Source organism: Labrus mixtus, chromosome 12 (genome assembly GCF_963584025.1).
Source record: "Labrus mixtus chromosome 12, fLabMix1.1, whole genome shotgun sequence".
Taxonomy (NCBI): domain Eukaryota; kingdom Metazoa; phylum Chordata; class Actinopteri; order Labriformes; family Labridae; genus Labrus; species Labrus mixtus.
Window position 1 is genome coordinate 17,470,531 of NC_083623.1, and position 22,065 is coordinate 17,492,595.

The following is a 22,065-nucleotide window of genomic DNA, read 5'->3' on the forward strand; positions in this document are numbered from 1 at the left end:
CCTTTCTATAAAGACACAGCCCTTCCTTTTTGCTTTTAAACGTTTAGATAAGAAGCTTGAAAATGAGGTCCTTCACAGGGCAACCCGCCTGGTTCTAACTTCTCTAATCGCTTGTGCCTTATGCTCATATTTCTACCAAACACATTCCACTAGAAAGAGAGCATGTCACCCTTATTTAGAACAAGTGCGGGGAAGACAGCTGCTGTATAGTAGCATCACCTCATTAACCCTGCATCTGGATAGCAGCAAATTAGAAGCTTTTTCATGCTCTTGACCTGCCGTTTGTCTCGCGTTTCCCTCCAACCATGCTCCCTTCTTCCACCCGCTGTCAATCGCTCCTTCCCTCGGCACAAAAAAAATCAAAGCAAATTGCTTATCTTTGCTATAACAAGGCCTTTTTTTTACCCATCAAAGGCGCAGCATTTATGTCATTCAGGTCGGCTGCTCCCGCTGGTAATCAAGCTGGGACCGTGATTAGGCGAAAGTAATCGGAGGCCTCTCTCGCTCACGGCCGACAGCCTGGGAGCTCGATAGGTGTCCTCTTCCCAGGTGACTCCGCCAGATCTGGCAGAAAGAGTGAAAGACATCAAAGCCAAGGAGAATTAGAAGAAAAAAACTCACATTAGAGAGAGAGAGAGAGAGCCCAGAAAAGGTGTGTGTGAGGGTCCGTACAACGATGTTCATGTCTGTGTGTAGGTAGGAGGAGTGGGATAATGTGAGTTAGTTTTAACGCGGGTGTCTTCTTTTTTTTTTTTGGGGGGGGGGGGGGTGGTTGGGGGACATGAAAGGAAGGAGCTGAGGTTTGATGTGATAATGAAACACCTTCTTTAATCTTCATCTTCTCTTTTATCCTGACCACTCAGTCGTGCCGATTTGCCCAACAAATGTTTTGGTAGACCCATAAAGTAGAAATCGGAAATATCATCATAGTCAGAGTTTAAAGAGATTGTTGATAAGTCTGATGCTTCACTTGTTTTTCTTTTTTCATCTTGTCTTCTGAGACCTGCTCTGACTCGCACACACACACACACACACACACACACACACACACACACACACACACACTCGCACAGTTGGTGTGCCGCGCTGCCCCGCCCTCTCGACTTAATATCAGAGAAAGCCAGAGCTTTGAGGCTAGTCATGCTTGGTGGGAGTGAGCAGGAGTGATGCTAAGGTTAGCGCGCTTGAGCGTTTAGCCGTGCATGGGCAGATTTACCGGCCTGTGAACCCATAAACCTGCAATTACAAACCCTAACAACTCTGGCGCAGGCGGCCTGTACACGGCATTTTTTTCCTCTGGGCTCGAGGATTTAAGCTTCACAATCAGTCAAGCGTGACTTCTGAAGCTAATTGCACCAGAATGACACACACACACACACACACACACACACACACACACACACACACACACACACACACATACACATACACATCGTCCTTACGGGAGAAAAGACTGATGGTGGAGGTGGAATTTTGTTTGAAATTCATCAAATTTTAATCCAGTGCGTACATTTCCATATTTCCATATTTATCTCCTTGAGCTCCTAGCATCCACTCCCTCTCTGCATATAATTTTGGCCCTATTAATAGCTCAAACTATTCCTAACCTGATACCCAAACATGCAGAAACACATGCACACACTCTTGTGTGACAACATACTATCAGGTCTGACGTACAGAGACACATGCATCCCAAGGTAGATAGGGCTGTCAATGAATCACTCCATTCCTGCCACAGTTGCTAAATTGACTGTTAGAAGCAGGAAACAGATGAGCAGGGAGCCGGGTAGAGCCACAGATAAAATGTAGGATTCATACTCTCCCCCTCCTCTCTATAATGAATCAGTGTATTTACTTAGAGCAATCTGCTCCTCTAAAATGGCCCCGCAATCGCTCTGTCTTCTCCGCAGCGTTGTCACCCCCGCCCCTGTTTATCCCCACCCTCCCCAAAGGTAATTGCTCTTACCTGAGACACTGTAATGGATCCTGGATGAAGTATTGACCGCCGCTAGATTTTGATTAAGGGGCTGTAGGGCAGAACATGTCTTTAATGAAACTGAGGAATCAGCATTCTCTGGCTGGCGTTTTGGAGGCTGGATTCCCCGCGCTGTGGACCACGGACGCCGTGATTAGGACCTGATCCTCTGCAAATCCAGGGGCGGGCCGCAGCCAGTGAATTAAAAGCAATGAATTCATCCATTAATAATACCTGAGGCTTTTTCTCTGGAGGTTTATAATCTTTAAACATTTGGGTATTCATTTACTGTGAGCTACTTGTGCTCTCTCACTCACGGCGCCGTTTACAATCACTCAATCATTGGCCTTGTTGCTCACTCACTGATAAACCTACTCGTTTATACACTCAATCACTTCCTCTTTATACGCAAAAGGTCATTCTCTATCAGCCAGATTTTTAGCATGAAGGATAACTTGCATTAGCTCCTCTCTTCCTCTCCCTTAATTTACCCTTTTTTGCTCATGTTAAAAACTGATTGCATCTCTGACAGAGATGAAAGAGGAGCAGCTAGCTCCCAACATTCTTTGAGCGTGCAAATGGACATAATCTAAAAGGCGTGTACTAGCATGCTAAAAAGACACCACAGCTATGATGAACACCATTTGCCAAGGCTTAATGCGATAGCCGGGTAAGATGATTAACTTTGAATCCATTTAATCAACCAAAAGTGCCTTCTCAAATAACCAACCGTCTAGTGTTGGGGTAAAAAAATAAAATCTTCCCTCTGATGTCTTGGGGAATGGGGTAGAGGAACAGATGTGTCAAATCACAGAGAGCCTAAGTCAGAGCAAAGGCCAGCCAAACATTCTTCTTTGAAGCGAAGGACATCAAACAGTTTGTGCACAGGATTTGTTGTCCTCGCTCATGTTTGAAGCGCTCAATGGAGTGCGACTTGGAACACGTTGCCTATCGTCCGCTGATGGGGAAAGTGAATATGCCCTTGGGCTGCATCCTATTGACTGAAGTAAGTTCTTGTCGAGGGCTTCTCACCTCCTTTCACACATCAACTCTTGTGTGAATGCTGATAACGTGCTCTCCTAATGCAACCAGAAATCTGACCCTTCAGGTCAAAACTTTACCCTCAAAGTCGACGCATGAATCCTAAGAGAGTGTTATTATGTTCATTGGGGATGGAAAGATTCAACAGGTTTGATTTATTATGAAAAGATTGCATAATGTGTTCTGTATGATTGGTTCATCCAAGAGGACTTTTTCACCGGCTGATCAACTCATGGAAAAGTGTTAATTTACATATTCCTCCTCTCTGCTTGTGTTCCCCTCACAGACCTTGATGACCCCATTGTGACGGTACACCAGAGCATAGGAGAAGCTAAAGAACAGTTCTACTATGAGAGGACTGTGTTTCTGCGCTGCGTGGCCAATTCCAACCCGCCCGTCCGCTACAGCTGGCATCGAGGGAGGGAGGTCCTAACGCAGGGCTCGGACAAGGGAGTGGAGATCTACGAGCCGTTTTTCACACAGGTAAGACAGAGGCGAAGTGATGGAGGTGACGATATCTAACTAGAGAGATGGGCAGAGACTGATAAAGATGTGTTGTTTTAGACACACGGATGAAGGGTCAAATATTCGTTCTTTATGCCGTCTGTCCTGAAGACATGCACCGCTGCTGTACCTCTTTGAGGATAACTGCCAATATTCACATACTCTGTGCGCGCTGCGGCCCTTCTGTACCACGGATTTCCGTTTCTGGAGCGTGAGCAAAGCGGAGAGCAGCCATGAGCAGCTGTGCACACATTACAGGAGAACTAGCATCAGAGTGACGCGGGAATAAAGAGAAAAACATGCAGAAGACATGTTGCTTTCTCTGGCTGAGGTTGTTGTTAGTTTGATGCCTGTTTTGACATAATGTTGCTAAAGTGATGGTGTGTTTTCATTTTGGAATTGACTGGATGCTGTTTGCATTTCTGACCAGAGTTGACTAGAGTAGCAGCAAACAGCGGCGTAATGCGCAGTGTTGACGGACTGCAGCACGCACAGAGTATATGGAAATTGGCAGTAAAGTCGAGAAAACACAAACGTCACTTGCTCCGACTTTACGTGTAGGGTTGCAGGCTCAAATGTCGTCCAGGTTGCAAATCGCATAGACGTATAGGGAAGGTCAGAAGATCACATGCATGAGGGTTTTCTACATATACCATCAGGCTGTAAACAGACAGTACAAATATGTTATTAGTGCCCTTCATCACCCTCTTCTGACAATGAGCGAGAGATGTGAAACATGTTGTCACAACAAACACACGTCCTGCTTTTTCACAAAAGAGATGAGTAAGCCACAGCTGCTAATGAATGAATCAACACAGCACCTTGTTTGAAAGGTGACATACTCCTACATAACGTGCTGTGGTGATAATGCTGTTGTTTGTTGTACTCCTTTACAGTATGTATAAGAAATGACAGTTAGTAGCATTGGGATGCAGGCTAGACTGGTAAAGTTTTACTTATTAACCCAATATTAGTTTTCCTAACCCAGTTTCATAAAGTTTTCTCTTTTTCTTTTCTCTTTGTGAAGATTAAGACACAAAAAGACACAGAAAGATTGCATAATCAGCGCTTTCAACTGGGTGGATGTTCTTTACAATTTGGAAATTGAGAAGCTTTTGTTCCGGAAAGGGGGATCTTGTGCAGTCAAGAAAGGACTGATTGAGATTGTTCTGTCACTTGTAAAGGAATCATAGAGTCCGAATTGACTGAGCTGAATGCAATTCTCATGTTGGACTGGACGACAGAGAGAATGGAAAACTAAAAGAAACAGAGGAGAGAAAAATAATGACATTTAAATGATGTTTGGTCAAATGGAGAAGATGTATTAGAACTAATGAAAGGGGCTTCAGTGGGCTTCATCTGACACTCTTTTTTTCTCTTTTCCATCTTACTCTTATTACTTCTTTTCTCCCTCCCCTCACTCCATCATCCCCACCTCTATTAAAGCTCTAATTGGGTCTGAAAATGAAGGCGCAACACAAACGCAGAGATGAACTTTATTATAAATAAATTTAAATTAAACTCATTGTATCTCCCTTATAATAGAGGATAATAACATTATTTTCCAGCAATATGTCTGAGTTTAAATATTCATAACTGACCAAATTTAGCCTGCAAGCTCAGGGTGAGTCCATTACAATTCAGCCAGACCTCTAATGGATAGATTTTGTGAATTAACTTCATCTCTTTAACCTTCTACCTGGCCCGGTTCTACGAGGGTGCAAAAGCATGCGCTGCGACCTCATTTTAAATTTCTGCACCCTAAATTAACAATAAGTAATGAAGGCTTTCAAATGACAACATTGTCTTACGTCGTGTTGACTACATCCATGATCTGATGGTCATGTCAGGTGCACATGACCCGCCACAACACCTACGCTATTTGTCATTGCTGATTCTGGTCACTGTAGCTGCACCCCCTTTAATCTCAGATGCACCCTACTGTAGGCCATTTTGTTCCAGAACCGGGGCCTCCTCTCTCCCTGACTGATTTCCCCTCCCGGCTGAACTCTTCTCGGTCTAAAGAATGTTTTATATATTCCAACCGCTGCTGTAGAAATGCAGTGGTGGCATTTCAAACTCTCTATGGGAGAACAGGTTCACAATTAAGTCAGTCCCAGAGCTGTGCTTTCATTGTGAAACCGTGTCCTTTCTGCTGTCTGGCACTTTCTCCTCTACCTCTCCCTTCATAATTTCCCCCTCAAAGTGTCAGAAAATTGCACAATTATCACAGGTGTAAACGAGCCATTTCTCAACCCTTGTCAGATTTTCACCCTTTTCTCATAATTTGATACATTTTGAAGTTTGTGATGTGGTTTGATGTTTCCTCGCTGTGTGATATTCTCTTTTTAACATGTTGTGTAAAACTTGAGGAGGTATCAATTTAAAACCCATTAAGGAGCATATTGTTATTCATGTCACTTCTGACACTTCCTTATAGCTCTTTTGTTCAGCTTCTTCACTCATTTTCTTGTTGCCTGTGTAGTTAACACTCTTCCCTGCTGCTAGCATGAAACGTTTTCTTTCTTTAAGTTCATCCTGCTGGTTTTACTTCTCTTACCTAAGAGAAGCATTTAAAACACAAGAACAAAAATGGAGAAATACTTTTTTTTCCCTAGATAGTGACAATACACTCCTCCAAAGTTTCCTTGCCCTTTACCAACAGTCAAAGGTGTGCTTTAGCATTCAATCTTTCCATCAATATAGCCATCAATCCCCCTGTCCAGTTCACTTAAATGTGTTTGTCCTTTCATTCCTTACTCTGGCCCATGCATTTTCCAAACAGACTTCCCCTTCAAATCTTCCCCCCAGCTGTGAATAAAGCTTGCACTCTTAAAACACTGACTTCATGTCTTCATATCTGCTCCAAAGCAAAGAAAGTGACTGAAAAAGAAATGAAGTGGAGTGTTTCGTCTGTGGCTAATTTGATGCGATTAAGCAATCTCTGGGTATGAAAGGGTTCAACGGACAGGAGAGATCGTCATGTTGTTTGGACTGCCGCAGTGCATGGCTCACTCCAACCAACCAACCACATTATTCAGACTTTTAGATCAAAGGTTTATCTCCTCATGCTAGCCTTCTGGGCGGGGCTTACAGTTTTGACAGGCGCGGCTGGAATCCGACATACATTCAGAGTGAAGGAGCCGTTTCTGTAGAGGGACCCCCAACTGAGCCCAAATATATTTGTGTAGCAGAAAGGAGAAAAGGCTGCAGGGCCATTTCATGGAAAGTAATCCACACATTCACATAAGGCAAGCTGACACTAGAGATACCAGCATATTCTTTAGAGGCTTTTTACAGTAATATCTTCAGCTACAGTTCCTTTTCATTTTTGGCTTCATTAAAACGTTATAAATATTCATGTCCTTGACCTTTTCGTTGGAGCTGTGTGGCCTTTGTCATCTCTCTTCCACTACCTAGGTTTATTTTGCATTTCTATTACTTGATTATGCTGATGTTTTTGCACACATTTGCATACTGGTGTTGGTTTGGTCTGAGCTGCAGGGGGAAACGAAGATTTTGAAGCTGAAGAACCTGCGTCCTCAAGACTATGCCAACTACAGCTGCATCGCCTCGGTCAGGAACGTGTGTGGGATCCCTGACCGCAGTGTCATCTTCAAACTCACCAATAAGACAGGTACTTTATGACATTTCAGCATGAACATTTTTGAAGGAGAGTAAACCCAAACTCTGTGTGTTTTTTCAGTGATTAAGCTTCTTTTTCCAAGCAGATTTCAGTCTGAAAACAGCAAATTAAATGACGGTGTCTTAATAAATAAAGAAGAATGATGGAAGTGGAAGCAGACAGATGAAGTGGTGTTTAGTCTTTCAGCTGTCATATCTGCCAAAGTTGTTCATCTCCTGCCAATCTCTCTAAGACTCCACACTCTCTTCCTCCACAGCCTCGCCGTCCATCAAGCTGCTGGTGGAGGATCCCATCGTGGTGAATCCCGGTCAGACCGTGTCCTTGGTGTGCATCACCACAGGCGGAGAGCCGCCGCCCACACTCACCTGGGTCAGCAGCAACGACAGCCTTCCGCAAAGGAGCGTGGTGAAGGGGGGCACACTCACTCTGCCAGCCATCAGCTCGGATGAGTCGGGGGTCTACAGCTGCGTGGCCAGCAACAACGTGGGCAACCCGGCCAAGAAGTCCACCACCATTGTGGTGCGAGGTGAGAGGGCATGTTCAGTTTTACATCGAAAAAATAAGACATCACAAAAAATATTCTCATATGAATAAATAGGGTCAAGTATATACAATAAAACAAAAAAAATCTATTCTATGAACTTTTTTTTTTTTTTATGTTGTCACTTCATGGCAGCTTAAGCAAGCAAGCCAACCACAGCCGAACATGAGAGCTGACTTGTGTTTACGCTCTTAGACTTTCTTAGACTACTATTTAAATCCAAATGACATTAAGGCAATTACACTAGCTGCTAGCAATGACATTACACCTTGATACTAAGTGATCATGTTAGCTTAGAGGACAACTAGACTTGCTAGCTCCTGGGAAGCATGTGCAGTTATGTTACGTTAAGTAATAGCAGAGGTTAGTTACCATGTTGGTGCACTAGGTTTATGTACAGCACTTCATGTTGGTTACTTTGCTTTTGCTGGCGGGCATAGTTAGGGATAATGTTCAGTGAGTGGGTTATTTCAGGGGAAACAAACCTCAAAAGAACAATCCAAGATCTCTAACATTTAACATTTGCAGACACATCTATCGTAAAACAGTTTTTTTTTATATATCTTGGTTTTACTGTGCTGTTTTTCTCTTCTTATATTCTCCTTTGTGAACAGGCTGAGTCCTCCAAAGTCTGTTATTAGAACTGTCTCTGTAAGGACAGTCAGCTGCATATAGCGGGGGTCTGTTATTGTAAATAATTGAATATAATAAAATATAACAGACAGCAGAGTCAAAAAATGCACCTATGAAATCCAGTCATCAACAAAACAATCATTTAGTCGGAAATCGTTTGTCCTTCCAAAATACGTTCAGGTTATAAGGTCAGGGGTCAGTTTCTGGTCACTTTTCATAGACACGCTCTAAGATAAGAAACATTTCTAAATAACTGTGAGATTAATTATAATTGGGGATAATAGCATTAAGGATGAAAAAGACTCTTTAAAAAGAAAAGTAGAAAATTAATTGATGATTAAAATTAATTTTAATGACATTTTATAATAAATGTTTAATGTAGTTTTATGTTTATTTTATTCAATATTGCTGAATGTCCTTCAGCTATGAATAACTCTCTTGCAGTTTGGCCTTACACAAAACACAGAACATCAGATCTCATTTTTATCACTGCCTCAGCTACTTAAAGGCAGTCGAGGAAAAATGCTGGAGGCAAAAAGTGTGTGAAGCCATTAGTTAAAATTCACTGATTCAAAGAGTGTGAAACACCAGTTTAATGATGGCAGGAGGGCGAGGGATGTTGCTGCTTCTTTGGCCATTATCAAAGGATTATTTATTCCAAACTGCTTTTCACCTGAGCGACACGGGAGGCAGAAAAAAGTCTGATCTTAGTGTAGCTCATTAGAGAAACAGCTCTTTTAAAAGTGCTTCAGTTTTGGATGTTTGTCATGAACAGCACTCTATCAAAGTTGACACACAGCGGGTGAAATGCTCATGTATCCTGGCCTGTTTTTTTAACAGTAAAAAAGAACTACTTTAAAGGTTAAAACTTGAGACAGCCAATTTCTGTCTGCAAAGAAAAGCTGTTTTTATATAAGACCTTCACAGATGCCACATGATGCACAAGAAAATCGACTTTCATACTCTTGAATTGACTGCTATTACTAAGCTTCGGGATTAAGGGTGATGTGTGATTAGGCTTTCATCTGACATAACAGAGGATCCTAATGCTTTGAATGTGAAACTGCAAGGAGGTCTTTCAGATGAACAGAAAAATGCATTAATTAGTTATAGCTTCACAAACAACATGCATTCATAGGAGAACAAATCACACACACACATGCACACACACACACACACACACACACACACACACACACACACACACACACACACACACACACTAATATGGGACACATTTGAATCTGAGCGTAGCTTATTGGTTGAGAAAGTTTCTCCCAGTTTTCTCCTTTCTTCTCACAGATTATGCCACAGCTCCATCATCAGGTCGCCTGTTTGGAAGCATTTATTTATGCCGCCATAACCTTCTGGGGATGGAAATAAAATCAACAACAAATCATTTCTGATAACCCCCCCTGACAGATAAACCCCTTCTCTGAGTTGTGAAAGTGCCCATATATTTGAGGACTTATGAACTGAAAGGCTTACATCAAAGAGAAGGTGTCAGGTGGCCCGCAGCAGGGAATAAGTCAGAGAACTCACAGCATGCAATCGCTGCAATAAATATCAAGCTCTCATTCAGGTGTCGTATGTGGGATCTTGGTAAAAGATCATCAAATAAATTCACAGCCTTCCTTAAATATATATGATGATCGAGCATGCACACACACACACACACACACGCACACACTCTCACACACACACACACACACACACACACACACACACACACACACACACACACACACACACACATGCACACACACACACACACACACACACACACACACTCATTTCAGGATGCAGAGCTTTGCTTGTTAAAAGTTAAACAGCACAGTATGTATTATTCTGTTTGACTAAATGTCATGCAGGATACATAGCTGTTGATTTGCACTGCAGGGCTTTATGATAAAAGAAAAAAGATTCAGTTCAAGAGCAAGCTGCTACTAGTTGACTCCACAAAATCCAGATATAAAGATGTATGCAACATACTTGTTTCTTAAGCTGAACCCAATCTTTTGAGTGTTGTATTCTATATAGGCACAAGAATGTACCAGTGACTGTATTTAAAGCTAGGTGACGTGTCTTCACGTGAGTCTGTTAAAGCCAAGCCAAATACTCCCCCTCTGCTTGCATATTGCACATTTAAGACTCTTCAGACTCTATGCAGTAGTGATAGGCTAATGGACCCCTTACCAGAACCCCCTTCTGCTAACAAAGTACTCATTGAACTTACATAGAAAATGGTAAAGATCCCTCAGGTCATTACAGTCTAAGGTGTAAAAGCTTTTTTGTGTGTGTTTGAAGCAGACACTCACAGTTATAGAAAGTTCAAGGACTCTTGAGTATTGGTTATGTTTCCTCTCACTGTTCCTCCTCTACTCTGCTAATCCAGTGCGCACAGCTTCACAGGAGCTGCATTTGTCAACAGAGCTGTCAATCAATGGGATCACATCTTTATGAATAAGGAATTAAACTAATCTTAACTTAAAAAAAATAAACACTAACCTCATTAGCGTGAATCAGAAGAATAGAAAAGAATTTCAATGACTGAAACCATGTTTGAGAAAAAATATATCTGACATGTTTTTGATTCTATTGTTTGACCCATGCCACATGAGTTAACATACTAAAAGAATGACCTAACAAAGTACAAGCAAATATTGTACTAATATTTTTAAATGTAATGTCTGACAGACAAACGTTGGACACTTGAAGTCCAAAATTACTTCAATTTAGATGCCACTCAAAGCCAAATGATTTACAGTTAATTTGTTTCTGTTTTTTTTTTCTCACTGACTGATAAACTATGAAAAACATTCAGAGCAGTATGACACAGCTCACCTTGGCAACAGGATCGCTCTCCTGAGTCTGATGAGCTGTCACTAATGCAAATGCAATTTAGAGATGAACATGCACCAGATGACAAGAGTGGGCAGTTTGTCTGTGCATAAAAAAAAATACACTATGTTGTTTATGGAATTATATCATGTTTTCCAATTATTTCCTTCTGCATTGTAACCGGTGCAGCAATCATGCAAATAATTGAGACACAGAGGGATACATGTTTGATTTTTCAGATTATAAAAAAAACATTCTGTAGCTTGAGCATTATGTCAAGACAACCCGTTTACATGATGTTTGTATTCTGCCCGACAGCTGGCGTTTCAGAATCAAACCATAAAGCCCATAATGCATCACACTTTTGGAGCGATTTCTCCATTGTTTGCTCACGCTTTTGCAGCATGTCTGTGGCACATTGTCACACTGATGCCTCCTGACTGAGTGTCACGTTGCATGAAAACACGCTTACAGCACAGGCATATATTAAAGGGGCTGGATGGGTGGGCGGGTTGGAATGAGGGTGTGCTTAATTTCCACCTTGAGCAAGAATTTCCATCGCCACGGAGGATGTTGGATGTTTGAAATAGAAACAAAGTTATGCTTATCTTCTTTGATTTCAGCTTTACAATCCGACCTTACAATCCTGACGCTGTTTGGTGCATGTCAACCCAAAAAATAATCTTTAAAAAAAAAGGATAAATAGGGAAGACTTTTAAATTTCAAGAATGATTTACATTGCAGATATGTACTGAGTGACACATTTTTAAGTTTAAGATCTTACGTGCTATTCCACTGAACTAAACATTAAATGCCCCCCAAATGAGTGGTACTTATTTCCTCACCACAATTTCCCTTTCAGCTGCCTTCTATGGCCATACCCATTTATCTTTCATATGCTCATGTCAGCCTACAGTATACATGTGCCCAGATGATTTTAGTAGTGGATTGAGGTGTTTCATCACCAATGGAGACTCTCTGTCAGAAGTTTCATTAGTCCTCTTCATCCCAACCATTAACTGGTAGCCCTTCAAATAGTGAACTGTCAAAGCACAATGGGGGCTGAGTGGAGAAGGTGAGGATGTGTAGGGCCCAGGATGGATTTGGTCTTTTTTTTCTTTTACTCCCCTGCCTCTTAGCACTCTTAAGTGTATAAATCATTCATGAATTCAATCACATTCCACCAGATATACACAGCAAACACCTTGGAATAACTGCCATGAGTGTAAATAATGTAATATATGAAGGGTAGTCATGGCAAAGGAATTGGAAGTACTACCTCTTCTCTGTTTTGCAGTGTTATTGTGACCTAGTGAAAATCTAATCATAAAGGAGTTTAGATAATCCACAGCGCCTTTTTTTCTCCATTAAATTTAAGTGTTTCCTTTTGTAGTGGCTAGATTTTTAATATATCTTTTAGTAATATTTGACAAAAAGAAAATGGTGTTATTTTTTTTTAATTGGGTTTGACTAAACCGTGGTGTACAGTCGCTCCACTGGCAGCTTTTTACTGACTACTTTGAAGTGAGGAAAAAATGAAAATTGAATGAGAATAAGCCAAGCTCGAGGCTAGAGCACAGGCAGACCTTTAGTTGCTCTTTGTTTGTGTGTGTGTGCATTTTTGTGAGAGGAGACACGCAACATGAGGAGAAGCTGCCTGTGTCTAATTATGCACACACCAAGCACAGACCTCTGGTGTTGAAAAATGAAGCCAAGTACAAAAAACTTCAGTTACTCGGGAGTGTCAACTAAGTCCAACCACTAAGTCATTCCATTAGGCCCAATGTAGTCACTATTTACAGATTCTACATAACAATGTGGAATCTGTACTCAGGGGTCTGAATTGTCAGCATGAGAAGTGTTTACTGCTCCTTTTGAGGACCGACCTGACAAAGCTTTACTTTTGACTTTTTACAAATCTTCATCATGATGTTTTTAGCACACTTAATACCTGTCTTACGCAAGTTAATCAAAAGAAAATCAGTTCCTTTTTCGGGATCATACGACTAAAGTGAGGTGCAGGGCAGTCGATGTGTGATTTATTCTGCTTTTGAACAGAAACAAAACAGATACGGGCACTACTCCAGGTTATTATGGACCAAGAATTTATGGCGCTACATTTCAGACGATTACGTTACAGACGTTTACGCTACAGGCAGTTACGCTGCAGACCTTTACGTTGCTGACATTTGACGCCCCACAGAAAAGAAAGTCCTGCTTGGAAGTCGTTCAGCGCTAACCACTGGCTTCACTTCCCAGAGGCATATACCATCTATTTGACAATTAAAGACGATGATTGCAGATTATTTACGAGATTTTGCCAAATTTTAAATGCCCTTTTTTAACAGAAGTAAACATGTTTACAGTTATAAGAAATAGTTTAGATCTCTGCATGAGATTCCAATAGATTTGTAGCTGCTACTCTGAGTCCATTCAGCATGTTTTGCAGGGTCACTCCATGGCCTCATCGCTGTCTATCTCAGCCTGTTTCCCCCCCTGCTCCAGTCCTTGAGAAGCCCTCTTTAACTGCTGCTTCCAAAGGGGGGCCGTGTGTGTATGAAAACACACATCTCTCCCCAGCAGATGGTGGTTTCTCTGGCCATACTGTCCCACCAGCCAGACTGCGTTCCAGGGCTTGGCCGTCTCTGTAGCCGGCCCAGCAGGCTGCTGGCATCATCTCTCCCTGCTGACCAGATCCTTTTTATGGATTAAGGAACGGCAACACGTCTTCAAATGCAGCTCAATCGCCTGATTCCCTCGGCCACTTGAGTCCATTCTGTTCACCTCTGTCAAACCAGTTTGTGATGAATATCTGCTGCAACAATGCAAAGACACTCTGCGCTGGTGCTTCTGCAGCTCAAATATGAGTCGGCAGCTCTCAAACGGAGCGTTGGTGTATGGAGACAGAACTGTCTGTAGAATGGGAAGCAAGCCTGGCATTTGTGTTTCCATGTCTACTCCCAAACATACAAGTCGACTCTGTGCATGTGTTCCCTGTCTTTTTCACGAAGCAACGTCCTCTCCCTCTGTCTGGTGACAAGGAACAAGCTTTGCTGGAGCTATCAAAGATTCAAAATCAATTGCCGCCGTGTTGTTGTTGGATTTTCTTGACAATTCCTCAAGGAGTTCCTGTTAAATTCAGGTATGAAGCTTCTACGCTCAAGGCATCCATCATTCTGACCTGCTAACGTAGACACAAATGATTCCGAGTGAAAACATTTGAGCTTAAAGCACGAACACACAGCCTACCAAACACACTTTGTTACTCTGATTGGAGGCTTGCTGTTATTTATAGAGAATGCCATTTTTTTTCAGATTGCAATCCCCGCTGTTTATATTTAGACTGTTTGGTGTGGGGAAAACAATCATGATCAGGCTTGTAAAAACCTGGCTGTCAGCATGTGAATCAACATGTGAATGACCCTTATCAAATTTGCTCTGGAATAAATTCTGCTCCAAAACAGAATACATTTCCATTCATGAATGCCAGATTTAATGGCTGGATGGCCAGACTGGCACTGGCAGGCCGCTCTCTTGGGCTGCAGCCCTGAGGACTGTCTGTGTGTATATTTGTATGCGTGTGTGTACATACGCATGTGCCTGGTCTTGTTTGTGCATTCAGCGCCCGAATGTGCATCTGAAGCCTTTTCAACATAAATTAAAGCCGGAGGTCAGCCTGAAGGTTGAAAGGCAGCGTTTAGGACTCATTTCCCACCAAAGATCAGACGTGTGTGTGTGAGTGGCTGTGATATTGTAAAGGTGCTGATGCATGGGGAATGTGTTGGTGCTAATGTGAAGAAGCATGGGGTGATAACAGGAAAATGAAAGGTGTTTTGGAGGGCCATACAAAACGTGCACGTGTGACTGAATGCCTTGTGTTTTGAACCACTGCTAATGCCTGCTGTCCTTATTTTTTTGTGCTTAACCTTGAGCGGAGCTGATGAGGCAGAGGAGAGTGGCAGTTAGAGCGACATCCATCTGGCTCTGAGCGATGAGTTCAGCTTCACATGCTGATTTTTCTCTGCAAGAATGAATGGAGAGCGTGGTGTGATGCCTGCTGAGAGACAGACAGAAAGGACTGACTGAAAAATGAGATGGACTGATGGGTAGGCAGGAAGATAATTATTCAGACCAGACAAAGGCAGAGTGGAAAACACATTCAAACATAGTTTTTTTCGAAAGTATTACTGCTCAAATAACCAATGCCGTTGGGTCTTTGTCATTATGCACGTTTGTACGTGCATGTCACAGTCAGTATGTCAGGGCTGTGTGTACTTTTGCCCTGCTAAGAAGCTCCCCTGAGGTGGTATTGTAATCCTGCCGTGCGACATGAGCTCTCTGAAGAAGAAGGCCTCAACCGGGGCTTTTCTCTTTGTGTGATTATCTGCGCTTTTCATGTACAGGCCACCCATTATTCCCACCGGCTATTAAAGCTATGGAGAATCACCGAGGCTAGCTGCAGGCGGAGGCTCTTCAGTGAGAAAAAAAGGACATTGGAACAGTGTAATGTGTACGGTAATGATCCAAAAGAGTGCTTTGAATATCCACTGCATCACCATTGAACAGCATGCAATCTTCCAGGCAAAATAGGATACAGGAGATATGAAATGCAAATGTAAGCACGAGCAGGACTTCCATTTCTGCACTTGCATTACCATGAAAATGGGAGCGTCTGTCCTGTAAGTGCCACTACAGTAAATGTTTTTTTCCTTGGCATGTTTCCACAGTCGAGGTTCAATAAGAGGAAACTCTGATGGTGGTAAAAGGAAACCAACTTCCGAGGTCCATCAATAATTCATGCAGATTTTGTTTGTGCGTATGTTCATTTGTGTTTCGTGCTCCAGCGCCCGATGCCCAATGCTAAACTTGGTACACTAGTGCCCTAGATGTGTGCTGACAAGTTTTGGTCTGTTATAAATAAATCCTGATATGGTACAAACAGTGACATAAAGATAGTTATGTCCAATTGTTGTTGTCTCCAACACATATTCCTAAATATGACTAAGTAGCCTTTGTTAGCTGTGTTAATGCAGCTGATGGACATTTGCAAAGTTAGGTTTAGGATTCAGACTGAAGAGAAGAACAAATTCTAAAAACTTTCTATAAGATTCTTCATGATTTATATGCTCCTGACTGTGTCTGGAAAACACATGTTTCACAGGACAAGGAACTCAAATGTGAGGTTTGTAGATCTGAGAAAGATCCTGAATATTCTGGTTTTGCCCCTTAAAGATAGATAGATAGATAGATAGATAGATAGATAGATCTTTATTGTCATTGCAAATTAATACAACTTAATGTCACGTCCAACCGTCCCCCTAAATAAGAAGAGATTAAACAAATAAAACAATAAAGCAATAAAAGAGAGATGGAAACAATGAAATCGAAAAAGGCATTACAAACATATAAAATCAATAAAATACATAAAGTGACAAAAAAATACATGTAAATACAACATTGGATTGTAGAGATTGATAGAGATTAAAGCATCAGGAAGTAAAACAGACAAAGCAATACGAAGTAAATAAAAGCAAGAAAATATATTATAGCCATTAAAAGAAATAAAAACATATTTAAAAAAATCAAGGACACAAAAAACAAATAGAAGAATAATCAAAAATCTGCTAAAATGAAAAGTAAATAGAGGCGATAAGAAGACGACATCACATGACAGCAAGTCTCTAAAAGTTAGTTTTGAGAAGTGACTCCGACACTTTATCTCCTCAGGCAGGTGGTTCCAAAGCTGAGGGGCCCTCATGGCAAAATTATTTATACGGCCAGAAGGGAGTGCTACTGCAGTGTTTGCTTATTAGAGCTTGCTTCAGAATTACATGATTGATGAAGACATGTGATGTGGAAGTGCATTAGTATGTTGCTTATGTCATGATAACCATCAAGTTAGGGGGCAGTATTCAGTATATCGTTAGTTTAGACAGAGCCTTATGTGGGTTCAGACACAGCATAAGTAATTTACATTTGGAAACAGCTGAGTTGAAGGCACACTAGGTGGAGTTTCGTTGTCATATTTAATAAGGCTATTGTATTAAATTACACTAGCTATTTTGTCCAACCTATTAGCTGTGTCCTAAAACTTACATAAATATAGACTATAGACAACTACTACTACAGGAATACTCATGTAAGAAATAAATGATGTTTGAAAAGTTATGTAACCATTGTTGGGGACTTCCAGCTCCAGAGTAAATGGGAAAGTGCTGTTCCCGAGCAGAGCCCTCTTTAAAGATTCATATTGCTTTTGCGGAGAATGGTTATCACAAAATGTGGTGGAAGGAGTGACAGTGTTACATTACCCGATAAAGTCCCCCAACTCTGTACTTTTCACCTCACACTCTCTACACAGCCCCCTTTGAAAAAAAAAAAAAAATACCTCCAGTTTTTGGGTAATCTCCCATGCATGAGGGAACAGGCACCATTTGAATCACAGCAGCTGTCCTGCACATTGTACTACAACCAGCTGAAGGAATGCCCACTTATCTCGCTTGTACATAACTGTAGTCGATTTACAGGAATGCCTACTTGCTATTCAATATTTATGGTTTGGAAAAATGCAGGAAAAGTAGGTCTGAATGTGGAGGAGGCAGGGAGGGAACCATTCAAAATGCATGAGTGCACACATGCAGGCGCTGGCAATTGTGACTTGGTACTGCAGCTCTGGGAGCAAAGAGGGAAGGCTGAGTCACCACGACGGAAAGTGTGGGAAAATAGGAAAGTGACCATCGTGATTAAATCAGACATTTCTTCTCCCTGTGTAACTACAAGTTAAGATCTGTGGTAGTGGAATCTAATTTTAAATCTGTGTGCAAGTGACGGAGGATGAGTTTGAAAATACAATGAACTTTTCACCTTGCATGGGTGCCCTTTTTCTTCATAAAGTTAACATGTACTAAGTGTTCTTTCCTACAATTTCCTTCAAATTACCACTCAAAAGCCTCAATAATATGTTTGAAACCTAAGGCGAGAAAGATGTTGACGATGATTTTCACACACGCTGCAGTGATTTTGTTTTTAAATCTATGTTAGCGCTGATGCTTGCCAGTGAAATATCTGATCAGTATGATAATATAGCGAGTCTCCTTGGTGTGCTCGTATTATCATAGATATTAAAAAGTGGAGCACAGGCACTCAGGTCAGTGTGGACTGTAATCTGTTCTTCCCCTATGTCAGTAATCACTTCCAAACTTTTTAATCATAAAACTGAAAGTAGACGGTGAATACTTTATTTCCTATATGTAATATGGTCATGCTCTGTTCATTTTCATGGACAAGGTCCATTTGATTTAGTATCAAATCAGTGCACAACTCATTAAGCAATCTTTAAACTATGAAGGTCCATGTGTGGAGTCTTGTTATTTCAGTCTGAAGAGCTAAAGATCTAAATGTAGACTTAAAACACATGCAGTGAAAGGCGATATCTGACTTCTCGCAGTCTACTTCAAACTTGTTCATACTGCTAAAGAAAAACTTGAATCGCAGGATTGTGATTGTATTGTATGTGATTGCCTTCGAGTCATCAGTTGAAATGAAACAGGGCAATTAATGAGCACTTGTGAATCTGGATAATAATCATGGAGTGCATAGTTTTGTATCACTATAGCCTTTATCATCTGGACTTGTGTTGTGAAAAGATCGTAGGGTCCATCAGGCACTTAAAAGTAGTCCTCATAGCAGCGGCCGTGGGTTCCAATCTGGCCTCGACCCTTTGCTGCATGTCATCCCTCACTCTCTCCTCTGAACTTTTCCTGTCTGTCTTCAGCTGTCCTATCCAATAAAGGCTGAAAGGTCCAAGAAATAACTTTTAAAAAAGTGACACTCCCCATGTCCTCTTGTCAATAGGGTGTATCTAAACAATACCAGAGTGTCAGTTGGATAATAAAAAATCCAGTACGGTTTAGCGTCCTCACTGTTTGGTTATTTAGGTTATCGTTAGCCATTGAAGCATATGTCAAACTCATGCCCACCATAAGCCCCCATAATGAACAAATGTTTGCTTTAAAGGATGAGCAGTGTATGTCAGGAGCGAGAAATCAGCTATGATGATGAGTGGAAAGCATATTGACCTATTTAACACTAAATAAGTTAAGAAGTGTTGGGATATGTAAAAACACACAACAGCTTAGACCTTTTTCTATCAAGGTTTTAAGAACACTACAATGGAAGACACGTTTTTTTTCTTATCTTAATTTTGGAACCAAATGTTTTCTGGTTGTCAAGTCTTTGAGACTTTAGGCTTGGTTACTCTGAGAAGATTAAACTCTCCTTCAGCAAGCAACAACGTCAATATCTTCTCTGTGATGGTAATTGAACCAAATAAAGATTAAATCAAGTTCAGACTGTGGCAGTGTTTTTTATGTTTCCAATTAATTTTTTACTGAGCATAGTATCAAAGACAAAAATAACAACTTTTTTTTATTTTAGTATCAGACTAAAAAACAATATATTTAATAGTCATATTTTAAATTATAAAGTTGAATATTTGAAAAAATGAAGAATGGACTTGAATGTACCTCAGTTCATTTGGATAAAGAGCATCGTTCACCAAAGGGATAAAAAAAAACATTTAAATGAATGAATGAATACATTACCTGCTAACCTTTAGAAGCACAATAGTGCCACCATGTTTGTTTTTCTGTCCAGCTCACTTGAGATTTTACAGCTCAACAACCTTCCATACATACAGATAGTACTTGGAAAGGCAGTTACTTTTTTATATGTGATTTAATGAGACATGCACAACACTTATGACTTAATACCTGCAGAACCATAAGAGCCTTGGAGGATAATATTTCAAACTAAACTTTATTTTTCCTTGGCATCAGAATTATTGTTTGGCATTGTCTAGCTGTTCACAAGATTTGAAGCCAAAGAATAATAAGTACAAACACCAGACACTTCTTAGAGAGTGACCTGTGCTGGTTTCGTCTGATAGACGACTTCATGAACAAGCTAGCCTCTCAGAGAAGACAAACCTGAATGGGGATGTTTAAGTGCCTGGTTGTGTTATAGTTTCTTAAGTTGAAAGAAGAGTACACTTGAGCTGGAGGAATGTAAGAGGAGGAAAGCAGTTAATCCAAATGTTTATCCGCTGTCACCTGTGACAGGACAATGACTTAGTGTGCGAATGTGTGTCTGTGTGGTTGGGTGTGAGATAATACTTTCTTAAGAAGCAGCTTCCAACTCTGCCGAGCATGTCCCTGGAACACAAAAGCCTTTTCAACCTGTCAAAATAGAACTACGAATCTGTCCCGGCCTCTCTCTGACATGTATGATTGATTGAAATGTATGTTTCTTAGAGATATGCTCTCAGAATGGCCTCCATATTGTCCCATTAACCTTACAGCGTGTATCTTGGCCTAAAGGAAAGTGAATCTTGGCATGTAGATGAGACTGAGCTGAGGCCAAATGGGAAATAAACGTGGTTTGCAGGTAATGACATGTATTATCTTCACACCTGGAAAGGTCACAGAAATATGCTGCAAACATTATTATGCTAATTGACACAGTTTCCACGACAGAATTATTGAATTTTATACATGATTGATAGGCAGTGTGTTGCAGAAAAAAATACAAAGACACAAGAGTGAGTGAAAACACTCTGCAGTGTTTGTGAGCTTTTGCGCGTGTTGACATGATTGTAATATTTGTATCTGACACGCATCTTTAATAGGATTCGCTGCCTGCCAATGCTGATTTCAAACGCAAGCAGGAAGATCATGTCAAGGAGGCGGGTGTCACCCGTCGCTCCCCTCAAAGTTGGGAGCTCGGCGTGCATCACAGTGTTCTGCACATTCAATTTCCTGTGTTTAAATCTGACATGCAGGTTTTGTTTTCTTTTTCCCTTTACCAAACTGAATATGATAATGTCACTTGGGAATTGCTAGATGAAAAGATTTCCATGGTGCCGTCAGCTTTTTTTTTTTTTTTCTGCTGAGGAGATGAATTGAACAGTAGAGGCTCGGGTTTTGGAACCAATACAGCATGCATTATAATGAAATCATCTTCTTTTTTCAGTGCAGAGAAGCTAGGCTTTGAAAATGGAGTTTGCAAACCAAATTGGATTAGCAATGGTGGATATTTTGTTAGGTATCTCTCCAATTTCACAGTGTGTGTTCGTCTGAAAGTGTATGTGGGTGTGTCTGTGCATTGGATTCTTCACTCTGTAGCTATCAATTTTAATGTTGGATCAGAGCGCTTGTCTTCAAAACAAACACACGATTCTTCTTTATCTGTTGAGTTCTTTGTTTGACCCTTCAGCTGTAGAAAAAGCTCAACTTTCACTTGTTGTTGAAGCTCAACGGTTATAACTGTCAGAAATACTTCTACTCTCAAAGTTCTGGTGGACTTCACAGCTATGGTACTAAAGTGATACATCTTATGCTATGCTGAAAACAGTTTCATCAGGTAAAGCTGACACAATCCAGTCTGTCTACACATTTGGACAATGTGTGTGCGAAAGCTGGGACGGTACAATTACCAAATAAGGGTTACATTACATTGTTTTGAGAGCCATGACACAGATTTAAAGCCATTGGTAGACATTAAAAAAAGTTGGAAAGATGAATGAAATCCTGAGGATCCTCTCTTTGGGTTTACACATCAATACAACAAATGTGTATTGTACGTGTAAAAGTGAGCACAAATAATAGACTGTACAAATGACCTAGATGTAGCCAATGTTATGTCACTAAATGGTTTTTGAACCACCATTTTTCATCCTTACATTAGTATTTGGCTGCTGCCATCTTTGTTTTTTATGAGCAGAACTGACCATATTTGGACAACAGGTTTTGAAGAAGATTGCAATTAAGACCATGAACTGAAAGCATGTTGGTTTTCTCAAAGACTTTTACACAATATGATTACAGA

The 22,065-nt window shown here is 40.9% G+C and overlaps 1 protein-coding gene across 2 annotated transcripts in view; it reads left to right on the forward strand.

Annotated features, from left to right (window-relative positions):
* Positions 1–22,065, forward strand: part of LOC132985165 (MAM domain-containing glycosylphosphatidylinositol anchor protein 2-like) — a 186,668-nt gene that overhangs the window by 89,367 nt on the left and 75,236 nt on the right. For both annotated transcript variants that reach the window (XM_061052390.1, XM_061052391.1), the window contains exons 4-6: positions 3,303–3,499; positions 7,025–7,157; positions 7,423–7,692. In XM_061052390.1, the coding sequence (XP_060908373.1) occupies positions 3,303–3,499; positions 7,025–7,157; positions 7,423–7,692 (600 nt within the window). The remainder of the gene's footprint in view (positions 1–3,302; positions 3,500–7,024; positions 7,158–7,422; positions 7,693–22,065) is intronic.